At 65.3% G+C, this 12,942-nt stretch overlaps 1 protein-coding gene across 4 annotated transcripts in view; it reads right to left on the reverse strand.

Annotated features, from left to right (window-relative positions):
• BCAR1 (BCAR1, Cas family scaffolding protein) overlaps window positions 1–12,942 on the reverse strand; it is a 33,400-nt gene that overhangs the window by 5,712 nt on the left and 14,746 nt on the right. For 3 of the 4 annotated variants that reach the window (XM_018061718.1, XM_018061719.1, XM_018061717.1), the window contains exons 2-4: window positions 5,468–6,016; window positions 906–1,067; window positions 630–746 (exon numbers count right to left, since the gene is read on the reverse strand). In XM_018061718.1, coding sequence (XP_017917207.1) covers window positions 630–746; window positions 906–1,067; window positions 5,468–6,016 — 828 coding nt within the window. Of the gene's footprint in view, window positions 1–629; window positions 747–905; window positions 1,068–5,467; window positions 8,010–12,942 lie in introns of those variants that run through there. The other variant, XM_018061715.1, reaches the window with a different exon arrangement.

The following is a 12,942-nucleotide window of genomic DNA, read 5'->3' on the forward strand; positions in this document are numbered from 1 at the left end:
AGTACCACCACCACGGGGGTATTTTCTACTCTATCTCTACTCTTTGTCTGTCGGTCGTATCCGACTCTTTGTGACCCCATGGACTGTAGCCCTCTAGGCTCCTCTGTCCCTGGGATTCTCCAGGCAAGAATACTCAAGTGGGTTGCCATGCCCTCCTCCAGGGGATCTTCCTGACCCAGGTATCCAACCTGCACCTCTTACGTCTCCTGTATCGGCAGGCAGGTTCTTTACGGCAGATATTAATAGGTGGCTGAGCCACCTGCGTGCTGTACTCAGGGTGCTGATGCCCTGGTTTGCCCAGGACAGTCCTGGTTCATGCCCGAGGCCTCTTCTAATTATTTATCCTCCTCCTCGCACTCTGAGAAGAATCCCGGTTTGGACGGTGCATGCTGTGGTCCCCCTGCCATCCCATGTGACCCTCTCAAGAACCTCCTGGAGAACGCCCTGCAGAGGAAGGACCCCCTTCCCTGATGAGGAAGCCGAGGCTCGGAGGGGCGGCTGGTTTCCACCCCCGTCACAGAGGTCCTGGAGGCAGGTCTCTGGAGCCCCTGCTCTGCAGGCCCCCGCCGCAGGGCGCACACAGTCACACCCAGCACCCTGTGCAGCTGCAGCATCCCCTCCGCGCTCACCGCGTGGTGGCTGGCCGGCAGCAGGCCCTTCTCCACACTGGGGGGCACGTCGTACACATCCAGCGAGGGGTCCCGGCCATTGGGACCCTTGACGGCCATGGGGGGTGTGTCGTATACCTGAGGGCAGGAGAGGTGCAGTAATGCAGGGGCCAGGGCCACCTGAGGGCAGGGAGGCGGACCCCAAGCTGCACCCCAGGGCCTCCCCGGCCAGGCCTGGACAGCACAGTGCCCCAGGCAGGGGGAGGACAGGACCCCGCCACCAGCCCGGACACCCACCTCCTGGCTGCACTGGCCAGGCAGCAGCCCACGCACGGGGGGCACGTCGTAGATGTCCTGGGGCCCGGGGGCCAGCAGGTGGCGCGGGATGTCGTACTCGTCCTGCTCGGGAGGGGGGGCCTCGAACACGTAGCCCTGCCCCACACGGGTGGGCACTACCACCTGCGGGCAGACAGCCACCCGTCACCTCCAGCCCTGGAGACCAGCCTCCACGACCCCCTCAGGGAGATGCCACTGCCTGACGTGAGCAGAACACAGGCGAAGGGCCCCCAGAGCAGAGGGTGTGCACGTCTGTCGTAGTCCTCGCCTTCCCGTCAATGAAGCAGCGCGCGAGGACTACAAGGACCCCACTGTTGGCTGACAGCCATCTGGTGTGGCAGGACACAGGAGAGGAGTCCACAGCCCAGTGACTCACAAGGCTCCAGAGGCGCCTACACGTGGGCTGAGGAGGGGGCCGCCCCTGCCCGGGGTGCCCCTGCCGATGGCGCCTCACAGCAGCGCTGTCCACAGGGCGGCCTGCCCACAGGGCTGTCCCCACCAGAGGGCCCGGCAGCCACTTTCTGGCTCCAGACGATGAGGGGGGGGTGGTGCCAGGCGGGAGGAGGAGGGGGCCTGCAGGGGATCCTGGGGGTCAGGGCCTGGGGCCTCCCTGCCCTCCTTGTCCTCCACACCCCTGGGGGATTCCTGGGAAGGGGCCACTGAGAACTCCCAGCACCCAGAGCCAGTTCTACTGCAAACAGCAGGACAGAGGCTGTTCTGGCAAGTTGTGTGTGGGTGTGAGGAAGGATGGAGACCGGAACCAGGAGCCCTGCTCCCACAGCACCACACCCCCGGGGCTGCAGAGACCACCCTCCACGCACCCAAAAGGACAGGGCCTCGGCCGGGAGGTCTCCCCTCCCGGTGCTCTTCCCTGGGCCAGCTGGCAGGCAGCCTCCCCCTGTGGGGCACCGGCCCTGCGGGACTAGTGGGCCCCGGATCTGCACGGCTCCCAGCTCACCCCTCTTGACAAAACGCCCTTCTGACCCCTAATCAAACGGAGGTCTGGGACGCGGTGACTCAGGCGCTCCCCACACACGTCCCTGGGAACTGCGGGGCGGAGGCAGGCCTGCCCCAGCGCTCATGCCCAAGAGCCCTGCGCCCTCAAAACCCTGCGCCCCGTGCTTGCATCCCCAGAGCTCTGCGCGCCCAGAACCCCGCGCCCGCTACGCAGCCTGCGCGCTGGGCGCCCCCTTGCTGGTCGGAGGCGCGGCCGGGCGGGGCTCACCCGCGGTGTCCCCGCCCCCGGCGCGTCTGCGGCGGAGCGGGCAGCCCTTCCCAAGCCTGTCCCTCTCCTCCAGCCCCAGACTTGAGTCTCCTCCCGGGCTATTTTCAGACGCTGGACCCGGCCAGCAGCAGGCCGGGGGCGGGGGGGGCGGCTGGCGGGACATGGCGGGTCGGCGGGGCCCCGAGGCGAGGCCCAAGGGGACCGCGGGACCAGGGGTGCGCCCCGGCTTCTCCGCGCCCACCAGCACCGCCTCCGCCAGCGCTGATGGGAGGGCCAGGGGCGGGGGCCCGACTGGGCCTGTAGCTGAGTCAGGGACGAGGAGCAGCCATGCTGGCTGACAGATGTCTCTGTTAGAGGGCAGAGCAGGCGGCCACGGTGGGGTGGGGGTGGGGGGCTCGTCAGAGAGACCCACGCCCCAGAGAGGAGCCCCTAATCACAGGCTGCCAGCTCCACACCTGAGGCCCCATCAGCAGACCTGGCGCCCCGGGCGTAGGAGACACAATGCCCAGCACACGGCCCACACGCTCCCTCACGCACACATCTCAAGGCGCAGGAGACAGACACGCAGAGGCCAAGAAAACACACCCAACAGCCATGGCCAGACACACATCCACACCACGGACCAGGCAGGTGCCGCAGGGCGCCGTTAGGAGACAGAGGGAGGCTGAAGGCTCCCAAGACCCCGGGACCCGGCAAGCGCCCTGCTGTCTTCTGTCCCAGCCGACCACTGCTGGGCAGCTTGCAATGGGCTTGTTCTGGGCAATGGGCGTCACCCCACGTGACCCAGGCCAGCCTGTCTGGCACCTCCGGCCCCAGCCCTACCTAAGAGCCTCAGCTTTCTGTTCTGGGGTGTCGAAGGACAGAGGCCCAGACCTGACATGGGTCCCCCCTCCTGAGGAGCGAGGCTGAGCTGTGTCTGCAGCTCTGACCCAGAGGCCCAAGACTGCAGCTCTGACCCAGAGGAGGCCCAAGACTGGCCTCCTCCTCCGGGGCCTCGGCTCCCTAAGCCATGCCCCAGCCCCAAAGGATGCTGACTCCCGAGGTGGCCCTGACCTGCCCCGAGCCATGCAGGCCGCCCTGCTCCAGGCTGCAGGCAGGTCGCTGTTCCTGGGCGCCCACCTCATCACTCACCTTCTGTTTCCCTGGACCCAAGGCCCTACCGACACTCTGCATGCAGAGTCCCCCTCAGTCCAGCCAACCTCCAGCCCTAGAACCAGGGGCCTCAGTTTCCCAGGCTTCTGAAAGCACAGCCTGAAATGTGGGCACAGATGAACACTGCAGGATGTTTACAGTCTTGTAGTTTGTTACAGAGACACTTGCCATCAGAAGCCCCTTGGAGCCTGTCCCCCAAAGAGAGGGCGACAAGCAAAACTGGGGGCAGTTGTAATCACGCTTAGGGACCCAAGAAAATGCTTCTGCTATCTAATGCCAGATTTATAACCTCAAAGGCGAAAGTCTGTACCAATCTGTGAAAGATGAGTAGTTCACTAGACAAAATATGGCGAAATCCCCCAGTGAGCCCGTCTCGATTGGGGAAGCTCCTCTCCAGGCCTTCTCATACATTACGCACCTGCCTGTGACAAGCAAGCACAGCTTTCATGACTATGAAGTAAAAGCAGATGCAATCGAGGCTGCCCAGGCCAGGAGCAGCGAGGCTTCTCAGGGGTCGGTGAGGTTCCTGGGCCCCCAGCCCAGGGGCCCTGGGGGACACCGGCTCTGGGCAACCCCCTCAGTGGGCACGTGGGGGGAGCTCGCCAGCTGGGGGGAACCCAGAGAGCAGTCTATGAGCAAGCCGAGTGCATGGGAGGGAAACAGGACCCACAGCTAAACGCCCACAGCCCGCAGTGGGGCCTCGCTGCGCCTCCGGGGTGGGGGCTTCTACCGTGTCTGACTTCAAAGCTGTGCCAGGACAGGCCTGCCTGCAGAGGCTTGGAAAGGAGGGGGCAGGCGGGGAGGGTGCCTGCCCGGGGAGTGTGTGGAATGGAGCTGTGTGGGTGTGCGTGGGTGACTCTGGCATGTCCCCAGGCTCACCAGCCAGTTACCGCCCCCTCACCCCCACCCCAAGCCACCATGCAGCAGTCCCTGTCTGGGCCGCCCCAGCCCAGCCCCCAGCCTGTCCAGCCAGGCGGCGGAAGGAGCAGGCAGAGACAAGGGGCCTCCGCCCAGGCCTCCCGGCTGCCAAGCTCTGCCCGTGGCAGGTCCAGGGCAACATACACGCTGGACTGCTGCCCAGCTGGCATCTCAGCCCTGGGCCGGCAGAGCACAGAGGCCCTGAGGAGAGTGTCCTCAGACGGGCGGCTCTGGGCAAGACATGCACTCCAGTCCCACTCCTTCCACGGCAGACGGCCCGGGGGTGAGGGGCGCGTGGGCAGGTTGGGGTGCCGCTAGGGTGCTGGGTTCCTGCCTCCCGTGGGCAACAGCGAGAGGCCCTCTCAGGGCGACCATACGGTCTAGCAGGCAGTGTCCGCCCCTCAGTCCAGGAGTCACGGGCAGGTCACCCTGTGGCTTCTGCAGCTCGCTGCCATGGCCCGGGAGATGGTCGGGTGCCTGGAGGACGAGCTCACCACCGAGGGGCCCCTGGGCACCCCAGCACTCGCTGGCGGGCCTCCCCCAGGCCCCGTCTTGGCCTATGGGCCCCAGGCGAGGTGGCAGAGCAGCAAGATGGGGCAGCCGCGGACTCCGACAGTCTCGGAGGTGCCCCCCAGCCCCACACCGCTCACCCCCACTGTGCTACTGGGCAGAGAAGCATCACCGCCAGCCAGTGCGTCCCTCTGGGATCCTGGCCACTCTGGCCTCGCGCTCCGTGCTCCAATTACCCCCGGCAAGCGCCTCCACTCCCCTTTCCTGGGCTCCCTGTGCCCTCCCCTCTGCACAGAATGGCTTTACCCGGACACGATTGGGCAGGTCACTCCCACCCCAAACCCTCTGTCCTCAGGAGGGTACCAGGCTCCCAGGGTCCTGGCCTACTCTCAGGCCTCCTGGGCCAGCTCCAACTGCCACGCCAGTCTTAGACAAGCTGTGTCCTCTGCCGGGGACACCCTCCCACTGGGGCTTGTCAGCTGAAGGACACCTCACGGCCCAAGACCAGCTCCATGTCTCCTCCTGGGCAGCTCACCCTGACACCAGCAGACAGGTGAACACTTGGCACTTACCTCCCACCGTGGCCCCAGACCAAACATGGAGCTGCTACAGTAACCCCCGTGGTCCCAAAGATCACTGGCTGGGCCCTGCTGCGTCCAGCAATTAGGCCTGGGCGAGACCCCCCGGAAGGGCCGCCTGATCTCCCAGGAGGCCTTACCTTGGCTGATGGCTTCGTCCCCTCCCAGTGCCGTGCGTCCATGGAGGGCGGCACCTGGTAGACGTCCTGGGCGGGGCTGCCTGGCCCCGGGGGCACCTGGTAGAGGTCGGGGGCTGGGCTGGGGAATGGGTGATGAGGCATCTGCTTGGAGAAGGCGGAGGTCTGCTTGGCTGGCGGGGACTGGAACTGGGGGCTGGGCCCGGGAGCCTGGTAGAGGCCTTGCTGAGTCTTGCTGGGGGTGGGCACCAGGTAGACGCTGTCCGGCTGAGGCGGGAAGGCGGCTGGCACCATGGGCGTGTACGGGGCTGCGGGGGCCAGGAGGCTAGGCTGGGGCGGACCCGGCACAGCAGGCTTCTTGTCGTGCATGCCCACCAAGATCTTGAGGCGGTTCCCGGGCACGATGCCTTGCCGGCCATGGAGCGAGCAGAGCCACCAGCCGCCCAGGCCCTGTGTGTCCCGCTCCAGCACCGTCATGATGTCGCCCTTGCGGAAGGAGAGCTCGTCCGGGGACTCGGCGACGTTGTCGTAGAGGGCTTTGGCCAACACGTTCTGGGGAGAGGACATGGGGAGTGAGGGCAGAGGCGGCACTGGGGGCCCACGGCCCGCCCGGCTCCCATCTCCTCCGGGACTGGGGAGGCACATGGCTCTGGCACCGAGGCACGAACTACACAGGGTTTGGCGGGATCCCCGCGCTTCTGTGCCCACCGCCCCTGGCAGAACAGCCCCGCTGATGCTGGCGCTTCTTCAAACACGCCTGCAGAGTGCCTCAAAACCCTCGTGACCGCAGCCTCCACCCACACTCCAGGATGGCACCCAAGCTACTGAAAAAAAAAAAACAACAACCAAATACTCCCGGAGTCATGCTACTGGCTAGACCCAAGGCTGGGGAAGGCAGCGATCATGACAGTAATGGCCACCACGTCCTGCAGAGAGAACAGGATGCACTCTGCCTGCTGCCCCGCCGGTGCAATCAGCCAGGAGGGAGAGACCAGACAACACACAGGGGCAAAACAGTCATCGTCTGCAGAGCACACGCCATCTGTGTAAAGAGCCCAACAAGCACGAAGAGCCAACCACACGGGAAAGACATCAGCAGATAACAAAAGCTGCAAGTTATCTAAGAGTTAAGCAAGCACAGACTCCAGGAGACCTCAGAGGAAGAAAGCGCACCAACTGGGCCAAGCTTACTTAAAATGTTACAACTGCAATAAAAATGCCAGCAGAATTTTTGGGGGGAGGGAAGAAGTCAATCAAAGACAAAGAATCTTTCTAGAATTAAACGGAGAAGTAGAGGTTGGCAAATAGGCAAGTTGGTTCTGAAAATGGAAGGCAAAGAGGCACTGCGTTCCTGCCACGAGGACAGGTCACGACTCGGGACCACGACTGGGAACCCCGCAGCGACGGCGAGGGCGGGACCACAACCCACATGCTCACGCACCGCGGGAAAAACGGTCCATTTGGACACTTGCCTCACGTTACAAAGACCCACCTGTGAAAAGTACGAGCTTAGAGGTGACAGAGAAAACACTGTGGAGACTATCTCTGGGACTTTGAGCTGAAAAAATTATAAAACAAAACCCCAGGAAAAAGGACCACAAAAGCACCAAATCTAAGGTAACAACAACAGGAGCGAAGAGGGAGTCAAGCTCACTGACGTGACCGGTTTCAGCTGGATGGGTGAATCACAGAAAGCTGACAGGGTGGCAGGCCACCAGTGACAAGCAGATCAAACCTGGAGTCTGGAGGGGCTCCGGCACATCAGCAGCGAGAAGGCCAGAACACCAACAGAAAACCCACAAAGCGCAAAGAGTTCTCTGAAAGGGAGGGCAGACTGGCCAAGACAGCCAAAGGACGCCCAGGGCTCCAGCCAGCGAAGCGGGACACGCTCTTGACTCTGCTCTGAGCTCCGGCAGGGCCCGGGGCCCGGCGAGGAACGCCAGCCATGCCCTCCCGAGTTGCGGCTGCACAGGCGCTCTAGGGCCCGGAACACTCTATGCAGGGGTCACAGGCACCTACAGAACACTCTACGCGTTTTTCACAGACACTTGTCCAAGGACAGATTCCAGACACGTTACATTCGCACAGGTGCCTCCGGAGGAGGGACAGGAATGCGCCAGGCATCAGGAATGAATGGGGAAAATACAGCAAAACGGGAAGGCATCCCGTAAGGCTGAGGAAGGCCGCAGAAGGGCAGCACTGTCCCCCCAGCCCCGCTCTTTACTCCAGCAATTCCCCTTAGGTCTCACAGCCGCCCCAGAACCGCTGACTTGGGGCGCTCCTCTGTTCTCTGTGAGTCAGCGCCCCCGGAGCAGGGAAAACGCTCCACGCAGAGGCCCCAAGGCCCAGCGGCCTGTGCAGGCCTTGGGGTCACACAGGACCCCAGTCCTGGCAGACAGCGTGCCGACAGGCCCAGAACCTCCCTGGAGACAGAGAACCAGAAAGAGGGCCTGGTTTCAGTCCTCAGCCCCGCTGCGTGCACAGGGTGAGGGCCCAGGGTGCCCCAGGGGCCCGGCAGGAGGGCCACGGCCAGACCAGCCGCAGCAGGCAGGAGGAAGGCAGCAGGCAGGGGCGAGGCAGCGGGCAGGGGGAGGCAACGGGCAGGGGTGAGGCAGGGGGAGGCAGCAGGCAGGGGTGAGGCAGGGGGAGGCAGCAGGCAAGGGGGAGGCAGTGGGCAGGGGCAAGGCAGCGGGCAGGGGGAGGCAGCAGGCAAGGGGGAGGCAGCGGGCAGAGGGGAGACAGCAGGCAGGGGCGAGGCAGCGGGCAGAGTAGAGGCAGCAGGCATGAGGGAGGCAGCGGGCAGGCGCAAGGCAGCTGGCAGGAGGGAGGCAGCGGGCAGGGTAGAGGCAGCGGGCATGAGGGAGGCAGGTGGCAGGGGTGAGGCAGCAGGCAGGGGTGAGGCAGTGGGCAGGAGGGAGGCAGTGGGCAGGAGGGAGGCAGCGGGCAGGGGCGAGGCAGCAGGCAGTGGGGAGACAGCAGGCAGGGTAGAGGCAGCGGGCAGGGGCGAGGCAGCGGGCAGGAGGGAGGCAGCGGGCAGGAGGGAGGCAGTGGGCAGGGGCGAGGTAGTGGGCATGAGGGAGGCAGCAGGCAGGGGTGAGGCAGTGGGCATGAGGGAGGCAGCAGGCAGGGGTGAGGCAGTGGGCATGAGGGAGGCAGTGGGCAGGAGGGAGGCAGCGGGCAGGGGCAAGGCCGTGGGCAGGGGCAAGGCAGCGGGGAGAGGTGAGGCCGTGGGCAGGGGCGAGGCAGTGGGCATGAGGGAGGCAGCAGGCAGGGGAGAGGCTGCAGGCATGAGGGTGGCAGCGGGCAGGGGCGAGGCAGCAGGCATGAGGGAGGCAGCGGGCAGGGGCGAGGCAGCGGGCAGGGGGAGGCAGCGGGCAGGAGCAAAGCTGGCTCCTGCTGAGAGGGCGGGGGCCGCTGCAGCCTCCGGGGTGGCGGAGAGCTCGGTGGGGCGCAGCAGAGGCCCAGGCCTCGCCAGGAGGAAGGCCAGGCCTGAGACCAGGATTGTGCCAGGCCGGCTGGGCGCCAGCCCCTCCTCTGCATCTCCTGGGGCCTGAAGAATCAGAGCCTACTCTGGACCTGCCTCAGCAGTGGGATCCGGGGCGGGACCACCCGCGTCCACTGGGGCCTGCATCTTGTCCCTTGGATTCATCAGCAGGCAGAGAAGAGAGAAGGGGTCTCCCCCACCTCCATGTTGGCCTCAGGGGCCAGAAAGAGCCCCTCCAAGCCCTGGCACGCTGGGGACTGGGGGGTGGACACGGTGTGAAGGCAGCCGGCTGGGCAGGCAGCACCAGGACCGCACGCTCAGACTCCAGGCTCAGAGTGTCGGCAGAGAGTGCAACCCTGCAGAGCCGGAGGCCAGGAAGCTGGGAGCCACGGGGACACGGTCCAAGGAGGTCAGCCCAGGCGTGGAGCGGAGGCCCACCTGCACCGAGGGAAGCACTGGGGCTCAGGCCCCACATGGCACCGTCCGCAGCTTGTTAGACCAGGCCAATTATGAACACGAGAGGCATATGTGAGTCCTCAATAAAAAGTCACTTGAACTTGAAAAATGGGGAGAGGGTAATGTTGGAGACGATGAGAGGATGCTTTTTCCTTCTGTTTTTCAGAAACTTGCAACTTGTATTTAATAAGCATTTTTTGGTTTGGGAGCTGAAAACCCATATGTCTTGACAACCTCCTGGGCTCCATAGCAGGATGGGATGGCCCAGGCTGAGGTGGGTCAGAGGGCAGAGGCCTGGGAGGAGCCCCACAGCTCGCTGATCCCGGGATCCCAGCCCCAGCTGCCTGCAGGAAGAGCAAGTTTCCCAAATATGGTCTGCAGTCCGCCAGAGCACACTCTGATTCCATCGGGGGGAGGGGGAGGGGGGGCGGGGGGGGCGGGGCGCCCAGCCCACCTTCCCTCAGCGAGTGACCCCAGAACATGGAGCTACTCGGATGGGTCCCCTCAGCCCCTGCCCGTGACCACAGGAAGTGCCAGCAGAGTGAGTCACAGGAAAACCCCTCCAGCCAAAGGGGTTGGATGCAGACAGGGGCATGCCTCACAGACGCCCCCGACCTGGAGGAGGGCCGCCGGGGGTGGAGGGCCAGCAGAGGGGCTTCAGGCAGTGCTAGCCTCAGGTGCTGGAGAGCTCCACCCAGGGCCAGGGCCAGCAGGAAAGGGGGACGGGGTGAGAGTCTCCCCCGGGCCAGGAGGGCACCCAGGGAGCTACTGGGCTGCTGCACCCAGGAAGGCCCAGTCACAGGCGGTGTGAGCGCGTGGAGCAGTTGGGCCCTATCCCGCAGGCGACTGAGCTGGGCTGCGCAGCGCCTCCTGGGTGGGCACACAGCAGCAGGCGCCTGGTACTGGGAGCGCCTCAGCCTGCGTCAGCTGGTGCCCCCCCGCTCCACCCCGAGCCCTAGGGGCGGACTTGCCACAGTCCGGGCACTGCCGCGCGCCAGCTGGCCGGGCACCACCCCGGGGCCTCCCAGCCGCTCCAGCTGCTCGTCATGCCCCCCCTCTCCGGTCTGAGCAGCAGCACCAAGACCCACCTGGGTCTGCCCTCCGCCCACTGCTGGGGACCCCAAGCAGGCCCCGCGGCCTCTCTGAGCACCCAGACCCCTTGCGTTCAGAGGGTGAGCCTGGTTTCCCAGGACGCTGCTCTGTTTAATGGGAGGCTCGCCTGGCCAGGTGTTGGGCCAGCCTCAGCAAGGCGGTGCAAGCCTAGCTCAACCAAGAAAACATACCACGGTTTGCCAGGACAGGGCGAAGAGTGGGACGCAAAACTACCGTGACAGGGCCACCTCACAGAGGCCGGGCTGAGGGCCTCCCTAAGAGGGACATCTCAGGTGACTCACGAAGGGCAAAAACCAGGCGCCAGGAAACCATGCGGGAAGGGCGTGTGCACAGAGGGCACACGGGGCATGGCCGTGATGTGGGGCGGGCGGGCGGGGCACAAGGGTCACGGCCTGGACTGGCAGGCCGCCTCAAGAGGACGCAGGAGGGCCCGCAAGCGTGTCCAGCATGGCACGCTGTGGGAGAACAGGCAAGACCCACCACTCCGGAGCACTCCTGCACTGGACGTGTGCCCAAGCCTGGGTCCTTGCTCCAGGCTGAAGAGGGGCCCGTCCACCCAGCACCCGGCCCGCCAGCCTCCATCACCGCTGGGCCTCATGAGCCCCAGGGGTGCACAGCCGGGCATCCAGGAGGGCACAGCACCCAGCCCACCAGCCTCACAAGCCCCAGGGGAGCACAGCCAGGCCCCCGGGAGGGCATAGCACCTGGCCCGCCAGCCTCTGTCACCGCCAGGCCTCACGAGCCCCAAGGGTGCACAGCCAGGCCCCCAGGAGGGCACAGCACCTGGCCCGCCAGCCTCTGTCACCGCCAGGCCTCACGAGCCCCAAGGGTACACAGCCAGGGTCCCAGGAGGGCACAGCACCTGGCCCGCCAGCCTCCATCACTGCCAGGCTTCATGAGCCCCAGGGGGCACAGCCGGGCCCCCAGGAGGGCACAGCACAGGGGCCCACCCGCATCCAGGCACCACGGGGATGGCATCCGCCACCTCTGGCCCCTCACTCCTGACCTGGGGAGCCCCTCGCTAAATCCTACTCCTTCAGGATGCCACTCGGGTGTCACCACCCCCCAGAAAATTACCACGTTCTCTCCTGGGCACCCACCACCTGGTGCACCCTCCTTGAGGTGCCAATCGACACCCCTCATCACTGCCCACTTCATGTCCCCCAACCTGGGCATCCAGGACGGCAGGGGGGAGGGGGTCCTGCCCTCTTAGCAGGGGACCCCCGCACAAGCAGGGCTGAACCTGGGGCTGCCGACCTGCCGGGCGCAGGAGGGGGCGGTGCCCTGGCCTCCCTGGGAGCCACCCGAGGAAGCCAGGTCAGCCCCCTGACACGGCCTCACCCTAGAGAGAGGGGACAGAGGGGCACCCCCAGCCTGAAGCAATACTCCCTGGTCAACGGCCTGCCATCAGCACACCCAGGACAACAGCCTGGTTGTTGCATGGGGAGCTGAGAGGCTGTCCCGCAGGCTGGCCTGGGGTGAGAATGGCCCTCGTTGTGTGTGCCAGACCCACGGGCCCAGGGCGCGGAGCAGCTGGGCCACAGTCGCCACTGGGCACGCGCCTGGGAGATTGGTGCCCGTCGGATGGGTGTGCCCTCCACCTGCTGCCCCGGGGAGTCTTGGGTGTGCTCTAGGTGTCCCCAAACCCAGACTTGGGGGTGGTGCTACCTGGCGGCTGAGAGACTGACAGGCTCAGTGACAATCTGACGACACAGCTCTTCTTCACACTCAGTATCTCCTTCACCCCGAGACACCAAGACTAAGCCCATCCTACAGACAGGGAGACTGAGGTGCGCAACCGTTACCTGATCTGCCAGCGTCGCGGGCAGGACGTGGCAGAGGGGCCCTGAGCTGTGTGGCAAAGTGCAGCCAGGAGGCCCCAGGGCACTGGTCAGGTCCACAAAATCCGGGGCGTAAAGTTCACAGGCCTTGCTCACCCCCCCATCCCTGCCTGACACACACCCAGGCCCCGAGCACAGAGCCCCACACATGGCACTCACTCGGCAAACACTGGTTCTCTTCATACATGGCCGTCTCAAATGTGGGCCAAGTTTATTTCTGGGGTATTCTGTTTGCTTGTCCCAAGGAGACCCTGCGGCCAGCGGATACAGCCAAAACGTGTGTGTGCCCCCGCCGCAGCCCACACCCACAGCTCACTCGTGCCCTGGGACGCCCCCAGGAGAGCTGCCCCATGCCCAGGGCCCTGACAAGCCCCCGCTCTGCTCCGGGCTGGGGGGTTCAGGAGGGCAGCCCCTCACCTTTCCAGGGGTCCCCACACCCTCATCTCGGATGGAACTCCGGAACAGCTGGCCTTGGTGTCACCCAGGACAGCTGAGAGTTCAGGGACTGGGCTCAGGTCTTCAGTGCTCAGCGTGAGAAGCATGGGTGAGACCCTGCGCCAGAGCCACCCTCGGGGAACAAGGGA

This window comes from Capra hircus, chromosome 18 (assembly GCF_001704415.2).
Source record: "Capra hircus breed San Clemente chromosome 18, ASM170441v1, whole genome shotgun sequence".
Classification (NCBI taxonomy): domain Eukaryota; kingdom Metazoa; phylum Chordata; class Mammalia; order Artiodactyla; family Bovidae; genus Capra; species Capra hircus.